The sequence below is a fragment of the Colobus angolensis genome, unplaced genomic scaffold, assembly GCF_000951035.1.
Source record: "Colobus angolensis palliatus isolate OR3802 unplaced genomic scaffold, Cang.pa_1.0 Scaffold18, whole genome shotgun sequence".
In the NCBI taxonomy this organism is placed as follows: Eukaryota; Metazoa; Chordata; class Mammalia; order Primates; family Cercopithecidae; genus Colobus; species Colobus angolensis.
The window spans coordinates 2,375,187-2,387,785 of NW_012114932.1; the positions used below are offsets into that span (position 1 = coordinate 2,375,187).

The following is a 12,599-nucleotide window of genomic DNA, read 5'->3' on the forward strand; positions in this document are numbered from 1 at the left end:
TATATATTATATATAAGTATATACACATTTTATATACTATATAGTAGCTTTCTCTAAGTCTTAATTCCTTCATCTGTAAAAACAGAATAATGACTTATGTCAGAGATGCTGTGAAGAGCCCAGGGAATAACATGTGCTGTCTGCATAGCACATAACCTGCCCACTCTCAAAGGTGGCTGTGTTGATGATGTCTGGAAGAAGAAGGCTGGGAGAAATGCTGGTTCCCAAAGTGATCAGTACCAAGCCTACCTAGTCCAGCCCTTGCCCCTAGGCCTGTGGTTCCTTTGGGACAGATTCCAGTCTTGCCACCACCCAGCCAGGGGAGTCTGTGTTGAATGGGACATGTCCTGGAAGTATGAAAGGCTCAGCCCTCTGAGCTGCTGGATGGCTTTGTCCTGTACCCGCCAGTCCATAAATGGTCAGCAGAGCACATGTCCCACCTACTGAGCCAAAGAAGTTGGGAAAAATCTGTCTGGGTGGCCCCCTTATCCTCTCAACACACATGCCTAGAGGGAAAAGGGTACTGTCTAATGCCAGCCAGTGCTGTCCTGAGCTCAGCTCCCAAGAATAGCAGGGAGTGGGGTGATGGTAACCAGCAGGACTCGGGCAGAACGGAGGCCCATTACACACCTGGCTACCCACACGCTGCCACCACCTGCTCTTCCACCTTAATGCCAGTTTCTCCCTACTCATCCACACAGACAGAAGCCACTACCCAGGCTCAGGGATCACATATTCCCCCAGCGTAAGTCACTCCCAGCCCTGAGCCGTAGGAGTGGAGATGCATAAAGGCCCCTCCCCACTCCTGCTCAGTCCCAGGCCAAGGCCAGGTGGTGGCTATGCAGTCGGGGTGCTCAGCTAGTGGCATAGAAGGCTAAAGCCAACCCCATCTCTGAATACCCCAGTGGGCCCAAGGATAAAGTAGCCTTCCTCAAAAGCAGTTATAGGCCAACCATGGTGGCTCACAGCTGTAGTCTCAGCACTTTGGGAGGCTGAGGTGGGAGAATCACTTGAGCCCAGGGGTTTGAGACCAGCCTGGGTGACACAGTAAGACCCTGTCTCTTAAAAAAAAAAAAAAATTAGCTGGGTGCTGTGGCATGTGCTTGTGGTCCCAGATATGTGGGAGGCTTAGGTGGGAGGATTCCTTGAGCCAGGGACTTTGAGGTTGCAGTGAGCTATGACTATGACATAGCGAGACCCTGTCTCAAAAGAAAACAATTAACAAGCCCACACTTGGGACGGCTACTCTTGTACCTGACCCCAAAAGTCGTGTGCCTGATCCTGAGAGCAGACTGCACATATCTGTGGGCAGTCAGCCTGAGACAGCCACCACTGAGTGCCTGCAGCGCTGCCCATTTGGCCAAGACTAGCAACTTGCCTGACCTTTTTGGATCTCCTAGGCTCCAGTTCAGGGCCCTGAAACCCCATAACCACTGACTGATGGCCCTACCACCTGCTCTCTCTCCTGGCAGCCACAGCAGCAGCAGCAGCAGTAGCAGGACCATCTCTGGTATCACATGAGATAGGGATCAGATGGCTCTGGGAACAGGCCAGGACTGAGTATGGGGTGGGGGTGGGCAGGAACTCTCTGCAAGCAGGAACTTTCTGACCACCACAGCTACTTAAATAGAACAGGTAATGATGCTGCCTTTTGGACCTGACTAAAGAGCAGAAGTCGTGAAAGAAAGAACAGCTAAGGCTACAGAGGGGGTGAGAGACAGGGACAACCGTGCCTCACTGCAGGGAGGGAGAACCTACTTGATCCTTTGAAGAAGAAATCTGGCAACAGTCTTAAAAGTGACTGCAGTTCACACGCTCTAGCCACACGACTCCAGCCCTGGGCATCCTCATAGCATTGTTTACAAAAGCAAAAGTCCTTCCAAACTAGGGCAGTTGTATGGGCCACAGCAGACCCCCGGCCCTAAAGACGCTCAGTAAGATAAATTGATAATGTGGGAAAATACTCACGGGATAACATTTGATGATAAAAACAGGATGCAAACTTCTATAAACTTTTGGAAGTGAGGGGCATGTCCATTACCTTAATGGTAGTGATGGTTTCACGGGTTATATGTTAACACTTATCAAATTGTATACTTTAAATATGTGTAGTTTATTGTATATTAATCATAGCTCAATAAAAATGTTTTAAGAACTGAAGGTGACAAATTTTTTTAAAGTTTTCTATACAGCATAATCTGAACTACATACATTATGAGATAAAGAAAACAGACATGAAGTTAAAAAGCTTCTGCAGAGCAAAGTAAATGATCAACAAAGTGAAGAGACAGCCCACAAATGGGAGAAAATATTTGCAAACTACCCATCTGACAAGGGATTAATAACCAGAATATATAAAGAACACAAACAACTCTATAGGAAAAAAACTAATAATTCCATCAAAAGATGGGGAAAATATACGAATAGGCATTTCTCAAAAGAAAACATACCAATGGGCCGGGTGCGGTGGCTCACGCCTGTAATCCCAGCACTTTGGGAGGCCGAGGTGGGCGGATCACGAGGTCAGGAGATCGAGACCATCCTGGCTAAAACGGTGAAACCCCGTCTCCACTAAAAATACAAAAACATTAGTCTGGCACGGTGGTGGGCGCCTGTAGTCCCAGCTACTAGGGAGGCAGAGGCAGGAGAATGGCGTGAACCCAGGAAGCGGAGCTTGCAGTGAGCTGAGATCGCGCCACTGCACTCCAGCCTGGGCGACAAAGTGAGACTCTGTCTCAAAAAAAAAAAAAAAAAAAAAAAAGAAAAAAAGAAAACACACGAATGGTAAACAGGCATATGAAAAGGTATTCAATGTCACTGGTCATCAGAGAAATGCAAATCAAAACTACAATGAGATATCATCTCACCCCAGTTAAAATGACTTATATCCAAAAGACAGGAAATAACAAATGCTGGCGATGATGTGGAACAAGGGAACCCCTGTACGCTGTTAGTGGGAATGTAAATTATGATAGTGCAATCACTATCGAGAACAGTTTGGAGGTTCCTTAAAAAACTAAAAATTGGACAGGTGTGGTGGCTCATGCCTGTAATCTAAGCACTTTGAGATGTCGAGGTGGGAGGATTACCTGAGGCCACGAGTTCGAGACCAGCCTGGCCAACATGGCGAAACCCCATCTCTACTAAAAATACCAAAATTAGCAGGGCGTGGTGGTGTGTGTCTGTAATCCCAGCTACTCGGGAGGCTGAGGCAGGAGAATCGCTAGAACTCGGGAGGTGGAGGTTGCAGTGAGCCAAGATCATGCCACTGCACTCCAGCCTGGGCAACAAGAGGAAAACTCCGTCTCAAAAAAAAAAAAGCTAAACTAAAAACTGAGCTACCATAAGATCCAGCAGTCCCATTGCTGGGTATATACCTGAAAGAAGGGAAATCAGTATATCGAAGAGATATCTGCATTCCCATGTTTGTTGCAGCACTGTTCACAATAGCCAAGATTTGGAAGCAATCTAAGTGTCCATCAGCAAATGAATAAAGAAAGAAAACATGGTACATATACATAACAGAGTACTATTCAGCCATAAAAAAGAATGAGATCTGTCATTTGCAACAACATGGATGGAACTGGAGGTCACTATGTTAAGTGAAATAAGCCAGGCAGAAAAAGACAAACATTGCATGTTATAACTTATTTGTGAGAGCTAAAAATTAAAACAATTGAACTCATGCAGGCAAAGTACTGGATGGTTACCAGAGGCTTAGAAGGGTAGTGTAGGGCTTGTGGGGAGATGGGGATGGCTAATGGGTACAAAAAAACAGAATTAATAAGACCTATCTGGTAGCAGAACAGGGTGACTACAGTAAATAATAATTGTACATTTAAAAATAACTAAAAGAGTATAACTAGATTGTTTATAACACAAAGGATAAATGCTTGAGGGGATGGATACCCCATTTCCCATGATGTAGTTATTATGCATTGCATGCCCTGTATCAAAGTATCTCAGGTACCCCATAAATATATATACCTACTATATACTCACAAAAATTAAAAATGTAACACAAAGAAACAAAACAGAAAAGAATCACATTTGAATGCTCATGTTAAAATAACAAGATAGCAGGTGCTTTTCCTTCTTTTTTTTGAGACAGGGTCCTGCTCTGTCACCCAGGCTAGAGTGCAGTGGCATGCAGAGGCCAGCTCACTGCAGCCTCAACCTCCTAGGCTCAAGTGATCCTCCCACATCATCCTCCCTAATAGCTGGGACTACAGGTCCACGCCACCATGCCCAGTTAATTTCTACATTTTATTGTAGAGATGGGGTCTTGCCATGTTGCTCAGGCTGGTCTTGAACTCCTGGACTCAAGCAATCCACCCACCTTGGCCTCCCAAAGTGCTGGGATTACAGGTGTGAACCACTGTGCCTGGCCCTCTGTCTCTAAGTTTCTGCTAAAATGTACTTGTAACTTTTATACTGACTACACTTTAAAGTATTAAACTTGTAAAGAAAAGGCCCTGGAGGGGTTTGTTCTTTACAAGATCAGTCAGAAGCTACAAGGGGCCAGGCTGAGGCCAAGGTGTGGGCAGGTACATACAGGGCCAGATGCTGGGTGTGGAGTAGGTGCCTGGTGCTAGCTGGGCATGAATGTGTACCCACTCCCTGACCTCTGCTCCCTGATTCTCAGAAGGAACTAGCACTGCCTGGAGACAGGAAGAAGCAGACAGAGTATGGAAGGCAGACTCTCTGGCCAAAGATCTCGCAGCCAGGAGCACAGTAAGAACAGAGCCTAAGCCTATCTGTCCAGAGCCCAGGCTCCCTTTCCCTACAACTGCAGCCTCCCTGCTCTGGTCTGGTCCAGTAGAGTGAGGAGGGGCCACCCACCCAGCCATACCTGCTGGTGGCTGCTGGGGGTGCATGGTCAGAAGAGGAAAAGATGCGATTCAGGTAGTCATTCAGCAGCTTCTCCTGCACAATACCTAAGCCACAAGTCAGAAGGGAGAAAACGGCCACATGATCAGTGCAGCTCCTGGCCCCTGCTGGCCCCAGAGACTTCTGGTCTTAGGCCAGCCACAGATGCAGCAAGGCCTGAGAGGCCTTTGTCCCTTCCTTCTCCTCCCAACAAGAGGAGCCTCCTTCCTTCCCTGCCAGCCCTTACCTGTGACCCTGGATTTCTCAGCATCTGAGGTCAGCCTATAGCTCTTGCGGGAGAAAGACATGCCAGCCCCCTTGGATGCCATCCTTCATCTCTCATGGGCAGCCAGTGGTCCTGGAGGCTGAGCCAGACACAAAGCCTGTCTACTCAGGGCCAGCCAGGGGCCCCCAAACCTGACCTCAGTCCTGCCATGGCAGGAAGGCTTGGGAGCAGGTGAGGCCAGGGGCATGCACATTAACACACAGGGCAGGGGAATACAGGGGCTCCCAGCTTCCTACACAGGGAGGGTAGCCGGGGTCTAGGCCCATGTGACAGGGACCACTTCTTGTTCTCCAGTGTCCCTATGCCCAGCACAGGGCTGGGCAGAGAGCAGGTACCAGATATATTTTTGCTGAACCATAACTAAATGTCTCAGCTCTGTGGAAATCAGAGCAAAATGTCCAAAGTGAGGTGTCCTGGGGCAGAGCCCCTGTTTCCATCTCAGTTGTAAGCCATCCTGAGTCCAGCTCACAACCAGAAGCGAGAATCCTACACATTCCCCCAAGTGCAGACCACCACTGGTCTGGTCATCTCTAGCCATAAGTCCCACTTATTCCCCACAAGGCTGGAGGCTCTTTCCTCAGCCCTGGGTTCCTCCCTTCTTTTATCCATGGTCCTGATAGTTCCCCTGTTTCCACTCACACATGGGGCCTCCCACCTCATCCAAGCACCACCTTTGCCCAGCCCTCATGGCAAACTCCACTGGTCCTCCTAGTGCATCTATCCCTCATATCATGTTGCTGCTACAGCTGCTCCAGAACCTGCACTGAGTCCCTGGTGCTGGCCTCACTGATGTGTAGCTACACTGTCCAACACAGCAGCCATCATCCACATGAGGTTACTTAAATTTAAAGTTTTAAAAATTAACAATTAGATTTCTCAGTTGCCTTAGCCACATTTCAAGAGTTCAATGACCGCATGTGGCTAATGGTTACTCTACTGGCCAGCACAAAGGTAGAACATTCTCACCACCATATAAAGTTCTATTAGACAGCGCAGGTCTAGAGTTTCCCTCTGCAGCACTGCCTTAGCCAGCACTCCCTACTCTGCAGCTCAGTCTCTTATCTCACCCCAAACAGATCCTCTACTCCCGCCATAAACCCTTGTGGGTCTGCACCACGCCTGCCCCTCGGGAAGGTGGTTTTCCCGACCTCGGGCCCTCGGTGGGCGTCCGTGATCGGTGCCCCTTCACTACCAGAGTAGTTGAAGGTCTGATTAAACGCAGTCATTCATTTGATGAGCAAACCTTCGAGACACCCACTCCGGGTGTCACTTGCTGAGGACCCAGGTGAGAGACGGAACTTGTCCCCGCCCGGGGACTCCCTGTCACGGCTATCCCATCCAGCCCCGCCGGGGTATTCGGGCTCAAAACCTCACCTACTCCGTCTGGGGGCCCAAGGTCAGCGAGGGCGGGGCATGGCTCCCCCAAGTCGCCCCCGCCTGGCCCCAAGCTCCAGAGGACCTGCCAGAACAGCTCCCGCTCGGAGTTTAGCACCACGATCCTTGCGCTGCAGCTGCCCCCGCACTGGACTAGCCTGGACCGCGAAGGGAGCAGCCGGAACCCGCCAGGCTCAGAGCCCGGCCGCCCCTCACTCACCCCGAGCCTCGGCCGCCGCGACCCGGCTCACAACATCCGCCTAACCTCTTGGCTACGGCGTCCGTCCAGGGCCAAATCACGCGCACGCTCGCGCGCAGCGCCTCCAGCCGCGCACGCGCACTGGCCCGAGCCCAGCCTCCGCTAGTGGACCCCCTCCAGGGCCTCCCACAGGGTTGTTCCAGGCCTCAGCTTTGCCGGAAGGCCACACCACCTCCGACCTCCGCCTGCTCTGGGGATGCTCCCAACCCTGCTGCGGCAGAATGCGACGTGCTAACCGGAATCCCTAGGCCGCCTGTCTCCTACCCATACTTGGAGGCCCCGCTCAGACGGTCCTTAAAACGTCTGAAAGGCCGTTCCTGCCAGAGTCCTTGCTACCTGTTACCTCCACCCTTATTTACTCCTAGTGGACAGCCTCGCTCACCCCTGGAATGACACTTCTGGCGGGTGAGATGGGCCTCCCTGGGCTCTGCAGCCGGGCGTGGGCTGACCTGCCTACAGCTGGGGCCTGATAAGGTGGCAGCAAAAGGGTGGAGGGGAGGCAGTGTTGAAGCTGGGGCAAGTAATTTTCCCCCAGTTTACAGGGAAAAACTGAAATTCAGAAAAGTTTAATGTCACCCAGGGGCTGGAACCCAGACCTTTAGCAGCTCTCACTTTCACAATGCCCTTGGGCGACTAGGCTGCAGAGGGGTTTCACCCCAATCCCAGGGCACCTCAAATGTCCCCACCAAACCTTCCTAACACCTGTCCACTTAGCAGGGAGGCCTCTCAGGGGGCTAGCTGTACTAGGCCCTTGCAACTGACCTATGGGATCTGAGGCCTGGCCCCTCATGGCTCCTGTCACCAGGTCTCAGGTCAGGGTCCAGCAGGCCCTGACCTGACGTGTGGAGCCAGAGCCACCCAATCCCGTAGGGACAGGTTTCACAACTTCGCGGATGGGGTTGTGGTGGGTCACAGTGCAGCCTCCAGCCAGAAGGATGGAGTGGCTCCCACTCTTGCTACTTCTGACCCAATGCTTAGGGGTCCCTGGTGAGTGCCCCCCACCCTGATCTCCATCTACCTTCAGGAGGGGGTTGGGCCCATCCTCCTAGGATGAGAAAAAAGCTGGGGAGCCAGAGGTTCAGTGGACATGGGGCAGTGACCTTGGCCTCTTGAGCACAGCTGGGAAGCCCTAGGAACACACATACATTGCCCACTTAGGCCTCTATTAGCACGTCTGCTCTAGCACTGAGGTAGTGTTGGGACCACACAGATGCACGCACACAGCTGGTAGTGACCTCTCCTGAGCCTGATCTACCCCTCTAACCTAGCATATGCCCCTGTGCAGGTGAGAGCCCAGATTTGGTGTCTGAATGCCTAGCCAGGGCCCCTGGCTGGGTAACATGATGGCTCTGGGCCTTAGCATTCTCATTTGAGAGATGAGATGGGGCAGGCTCCATCACCCACCGCTCTCACAGAGCGTACATGTTAGATCTGAGCCCGATGCCTGCCACTAAACAGAGGCACCGGTGATAACTACCAAGTCTGGGCCTGCTTCCCAGGGGAAATTTTTTTCTCAAGTATCTGTGCAGGGGAGCTAGACTGGCCCTTGAAAGTGCATACAGGGTCCATCCCAGAACTCTTGTAGCTTTGATCCCCTGAATGAACAAAGTGTGGACATGCCAATATACATTACTGACATGTATGCCCACCTGACCCGCACCCACTCATGCCCACTCTGCAGGGCAGCGCTCGCCATTGAATGACTTCCAGGTGCTCCGGGGCACAGAGCTACAGCACCTGCTACATGCAGTGGTGCCTGGGCCTTGGCAGGAGGATGTGGCAGATGCTGAAGAGTGTGCTGGTCGCTGTGGGCCCTTACTGGACTGCCAGTGAGTGGCCACTGGGCCTAGATGAGACTGGGGGCAGGGGAGCCTGGGCTGTGGCATTACCCTGTGCCTTCTCCAGGGCCTTCCACTACAATGTGAGCAGCCATGGTTGCCAACTGCTGCCATGGACTCAACACTCGCCCCACACGAGGCTGAGGCGTTCTGGGCGCTGTGACCTCTTCCAGAAGAAAGGCGAGTAGGGGTGGAGAGGGACAGGGTGGGAGATAGGGGACCTCAGCCCAAGTTAATCTTCTGTCTCTTGCTCCCAGACTACATACGGACCTGCATCATGGACAATGGGGTTGGGTACCGGGGCACCGTGGCCACAACCGTAGGTGGCCTGCCCTGCCAGGCTTGGAGCCACAAGTTCCCGAATGATCACAGGTGAGACAAACACCTTCCCCCGTCCCGGCCTGGGGCCTTCCCCTGGCACACACTATAGTGATGTTCTGGGCCCTCAGATACACGCCCACGCTCCGGAATGGCCTGGAAGAGAACTTCTGCCGTAACCCTGATGGCGACCCCGGAGGTCCTTGGTGCTACACAACAGACCCTGCCGTGCGCTTCCAGAGCTGCGGCATCAAATCCTGCCGGGAGGGTAAGCGACGCCGGGTCAAGCTGGGAGAGTGGAGGGACAAGCCCACGCCCGTCCACGAACCCACTGGCTGTTTGTCTCCAGCGGTGTGTGTTTGGTGTAATGGCGAGGATTACCGCGGCGCGGTGGATCGCACGGAGTCAGGGCGCGAGTGCCAGCGCTGGGATCTCCAGCACCCGCACCAACACCCCTTCGAGCCGGGCAAGTACGCGCAGGCGGTGTCGGCGCCCAGGGGGCCGGGCTAGGGAAGGTCCAGGACTCCAGGGGCAGGGCTCCGTGTAGGGCAATTGGGCGGGGCCAGACAAGCCTGAGTCCCAGGGTCTTGTTCACGCCCCATTACCGCCCCCAGGTTCCTCGACCAAGGTCTAGACGACAACTATTGCCGGAATCCTGACGGCTCCGAGCGCCCCTGGTGCTACACTACGGATCCGCAGCTCGAGCGAGAGTTTTGTGACCTTCCCCGCTGCGGTAGACGGCGGGAACCGGGCCTGGGAGGGTACCTGGGAACCTTGGGGAGGGGCGTGGCTTGGCTGGGGAGGGAAGAGGGGCTGGTCGTGACCTGAGAGCATATCCCTTAGAGTACCGCACACCTGCGAAAGGCGGGTTTGGTCCCAGCCCCAGAGGGATCTCAGCTATAGCTCAGGGTCTGACCTATCTCGGTCCATCGAAGGGTCCGAGGCACAGCCCCGCCACGAGGCCACGACTGTCAGCTGCTTCCGCGGGAAGGGTGAGGGCTACCGGGGCACAGCCAATACCACCACCGCGGGCGTACCTTGCCAGCGTTGGGACGCGCAAATCCCTCATCAGCACCGATTTACGCCAGAAAAATACGCGTGCAAGTGAGGTGGGGGGCGGGCGTTGGGACGTGCTGCCGCGGGTGAGACGGGAGGAGGGCAGTCACGGGCTTAGGGCTGGAGGCTGGCGGGCTAGGACTGAGTGGAGCGCCTGCTTAGAGACCTTCGGGAGAACTTCTGCCGGAACCCCGACGGCTCAGAGGCGCCCTGGTGCTTCACACTGCGGCCCGGCATGCGCGTGGCCTTTTGCTACCAGATTCGGCGTTGTGCGGACGACGTGCGGCCCCAGGGTGAGGCCCGAGCTTGGGGGCTAGAGCTGGGGCTGGAAGCCTGGAACCGGAGGGCCAGGGCGAGGTCTCGGCCTGATGGCTGCCCCCACCCGCCGCAGACTGCTACCACGGCACAGGGGAGCAGTACCGCGGCACGGTCAGCAAGACCCGCAAGGGTGTCCAGTGCCAGCGCTGGTCCGCTGAGACACCGCACAAGCCGCGGTGAGTTCCTGGTGCTCCCGGCCCCGCCAGGGCCCTAACCCCAGGGCGGCATGCTTTGGTATTTGGGACCAGAGCCTGGAGATGGTTGGGACTACTCTGCCACGATTTTGCTCCCGCTCCCGCCTAGGTTCACGTTTACCCCTGAACCGCATGCACAACTGGAGGAGAACTTCTGCCGGAACCCAGATGGGGATAGCCATGGGCCCTGGTGCTACACGATGGACCCAGGGACCCCATTCGACTACTGTGCCCTGCGACGCTGCGGTGAGCACTAGTGATGCTTCCCCCATGACCTTGCCTCAACCGCCACCACCAAAGGCTGGTTCTCTTAACCCCAGTGAACTTTCTTTCAGCTGATGACCAGCCGCCATCAATCCTAGACCCCCCAGGTTAGGAGTGGGACCAGTTATGGGTCGGGCCCTTTAGCCTACCACATCCACACAGTCTGGGTTTCATCCATCCCATCCCATCCTACAGACCAGGTGCAGTTTGAGAAGTGTGGCAAGAGGATGGATCGACTGGATCAGCGTCGTTCCAAGCTGCGTGTGGTTGGGGGCCATCCGGGCAACTCACCCTGGACAGTCAGCTTGCGGAATCGGTGAGGCACAACTGCTTGTCTCCCACAGAGAGGAGCTGAGGTGGTGTCCTCTGTGGTTATCCCACTGGGGGTTGGGAATCTATCCCTGCCCCCAGAGGTCCTAGCCAGAAGATGGCAGGTCTAGCATCTGTCCCAGGACTCTGTTCCCTTCCTAATTCCCCACTCCTCCAGGCAGGGCCAGCATTTCTGCGGCGGGTCTCTAGTGAAGGAGCAGTGGATACTGACTGCCCGGCAATGCTTCTCCTCCTGGTGAGCCTCCCTTGTGTTTGGGGACCCAGTCTCATCCCACCTTCCCCCTTCCCCAGGCAAGCTAACAAGTGAGCCTTGGGGCAATGGACTGAGAGTCACAAATGACCTAACAGAGCTTCTCTCCCAGCCATATGCCTCTCATGGGCTATGAGGTATGGTTGGGCACCCTGTTCCAGAACCCACAGCATGGAGAGCCAGGCCTACAGCGGGTCCCAGTAGCCAAGATGGTGTGTGGGCCCTCAGGCTCCCAGCTTGTCCTGCTCAAGCTGGAGAGGTATGTGGACAACCTGGGAGGGTGTGAGGTGGGACTGGGCCTTGTGGCCTCAGACCCTGAGTGCCCCCATTCTTGCTAAAGATCTGTGACCCTGAACCAGCGTGTGGCCCTGATCTGTCTGCCCCCTGAATGGTATGTGGTGCCTCCAGGGACCAAGTGTGAGATTGCAGGCTGGGGTGAGACCAAAGGTAAGACCATAGTGCACAGGACTGCTCGTGGCCAGGAAGCCCAGCCTTGGATGTTCCTCCAGGGCCCTCTCCTTCTCCCCATTCCCCTCACTGCAGGTACGGGTAATGACACAGTCCTAAATGTGGCTTTGTTGAACGTCATCTCCAACCAGGAGTGTAACATCAAGCACCGAGGACGTGTGCGGGAGAGCGAGATGTGCACTGATGGACTGTTGGCCCCTGTGGGGGCCTGTGAGGTTGGTGGCAGGGCCCTGGGCCAGCCCTGGGAGGGTATGGGGGGGCTAGAAATGAACTATTTTATCATGAAGGGGGCTAGTCATTGCTGTGGCCCAGGGCCCTCATCAGTTCTCCTACCTCCCAGGGTGACTACGGGGGCCCACTTGCCTGCTTTACCCACAACTGCTGGGTCCTGGAAGGAATTATAATCCCCAATCGAGTGTGCGCAAGGTCCCGCTGGCCAGCCGTCTTCACGCGTGTCTCTGTGTTTGTGGACTGGATTCACAAGGTCATGAGACTGGCTTAGGCCCAGCCTTGACCCCATATACCTTGGGGAGGACAAAACTTGTCAGACATAAAGCCACTTTTCCTCTTTATGCCTGTACAGATGCTTCTTAGCCTCTGCTTCCAGGAAATGAGTCAGTGACTCCTTACTAGGGCCTGGGTGGCTTGAGCCCAGCACACCCTGGGCTAGGTGATCTGTCCCTGGGACTACTTTTGCCCTTGGGTGCCGTGGAAAGGCAGGGTCTCACTAGTCCCCCAGATATACTCTTGGGAGGGGTGGTGCAGAGTTGTTGCT

At 54.3% G+C, this 12,599-nt stretch overlaps 2 protein-coding genes across 3 annotated transcripts in view; one reads left to right on the plus strand and one right to left on the minus strand.

Moving 5' to 3' along the window:
- Positions 1-6,838, minus strand: part of RNF123 (ring finger protein 123) — a 34,421-nt gene extending 27,583 nt beyond the window's left edge. Inside the window, exons 1-3 of one of the 2 annotated variants that reach the window (XM_011939074.1) lie at positions 6,750-6,838; positions 5,117-5,234; positions 4,853-4,937 (exon numbers count right to left, since the gene is read on the minus strand). In XM_011939074.1, coding sequence (XP_011794464.1) covers positions 4,853-4,937; positions 5,117-5,198 — 167 coding nt within the window. In that variant the 5' untranslated portion in view covers positions 5,199-5,234; positions 6,750-6,838. Of the gene's footprint in view, positions 1-4,852; positions 4,938-5,116; positions 5,235-6,533 lie in introns of both variants that reach the window. The other variant, XM_011939075.1, reaches the window with a different exon arrangement.
- On the plus strand, positions 6,829-12,404 carry MST1 (macrophage stimulating 1). Its single transcript, XM_011939072.1, has 18 exons — positions 6,829-7,775; positions 8,470-8,617; positions 8,694-8,806; positions 8,884-8,998; positions 9,076-9,212; positions 9,294-9,414; positions 9,559-9,677; positions 9,880-10,048; positions 10,163-10,293; positions 10,392-10,494; positions 10,622-10,758; positions 10,848-10,883; positions 10,972-11,092; positions 11,264-11,341; positions 11,469-11,615; positions 11,697-11,803; positions 11,900-12,039; positions 12,165-12,404. Exons 1-18 carry the CDS (start codon positions 7,682-7,684, stop codon positions 12,324-12,326), a joined length of 2,178 nt encoding a protein of 725 aa, XP_011794462.1. The 5' UTR covers positions 6,829-7,681; the 3' UTR covers positions 12,327-12,404.
- Positions 12,405-12,599: the final 195 nt, after the last annotated feature.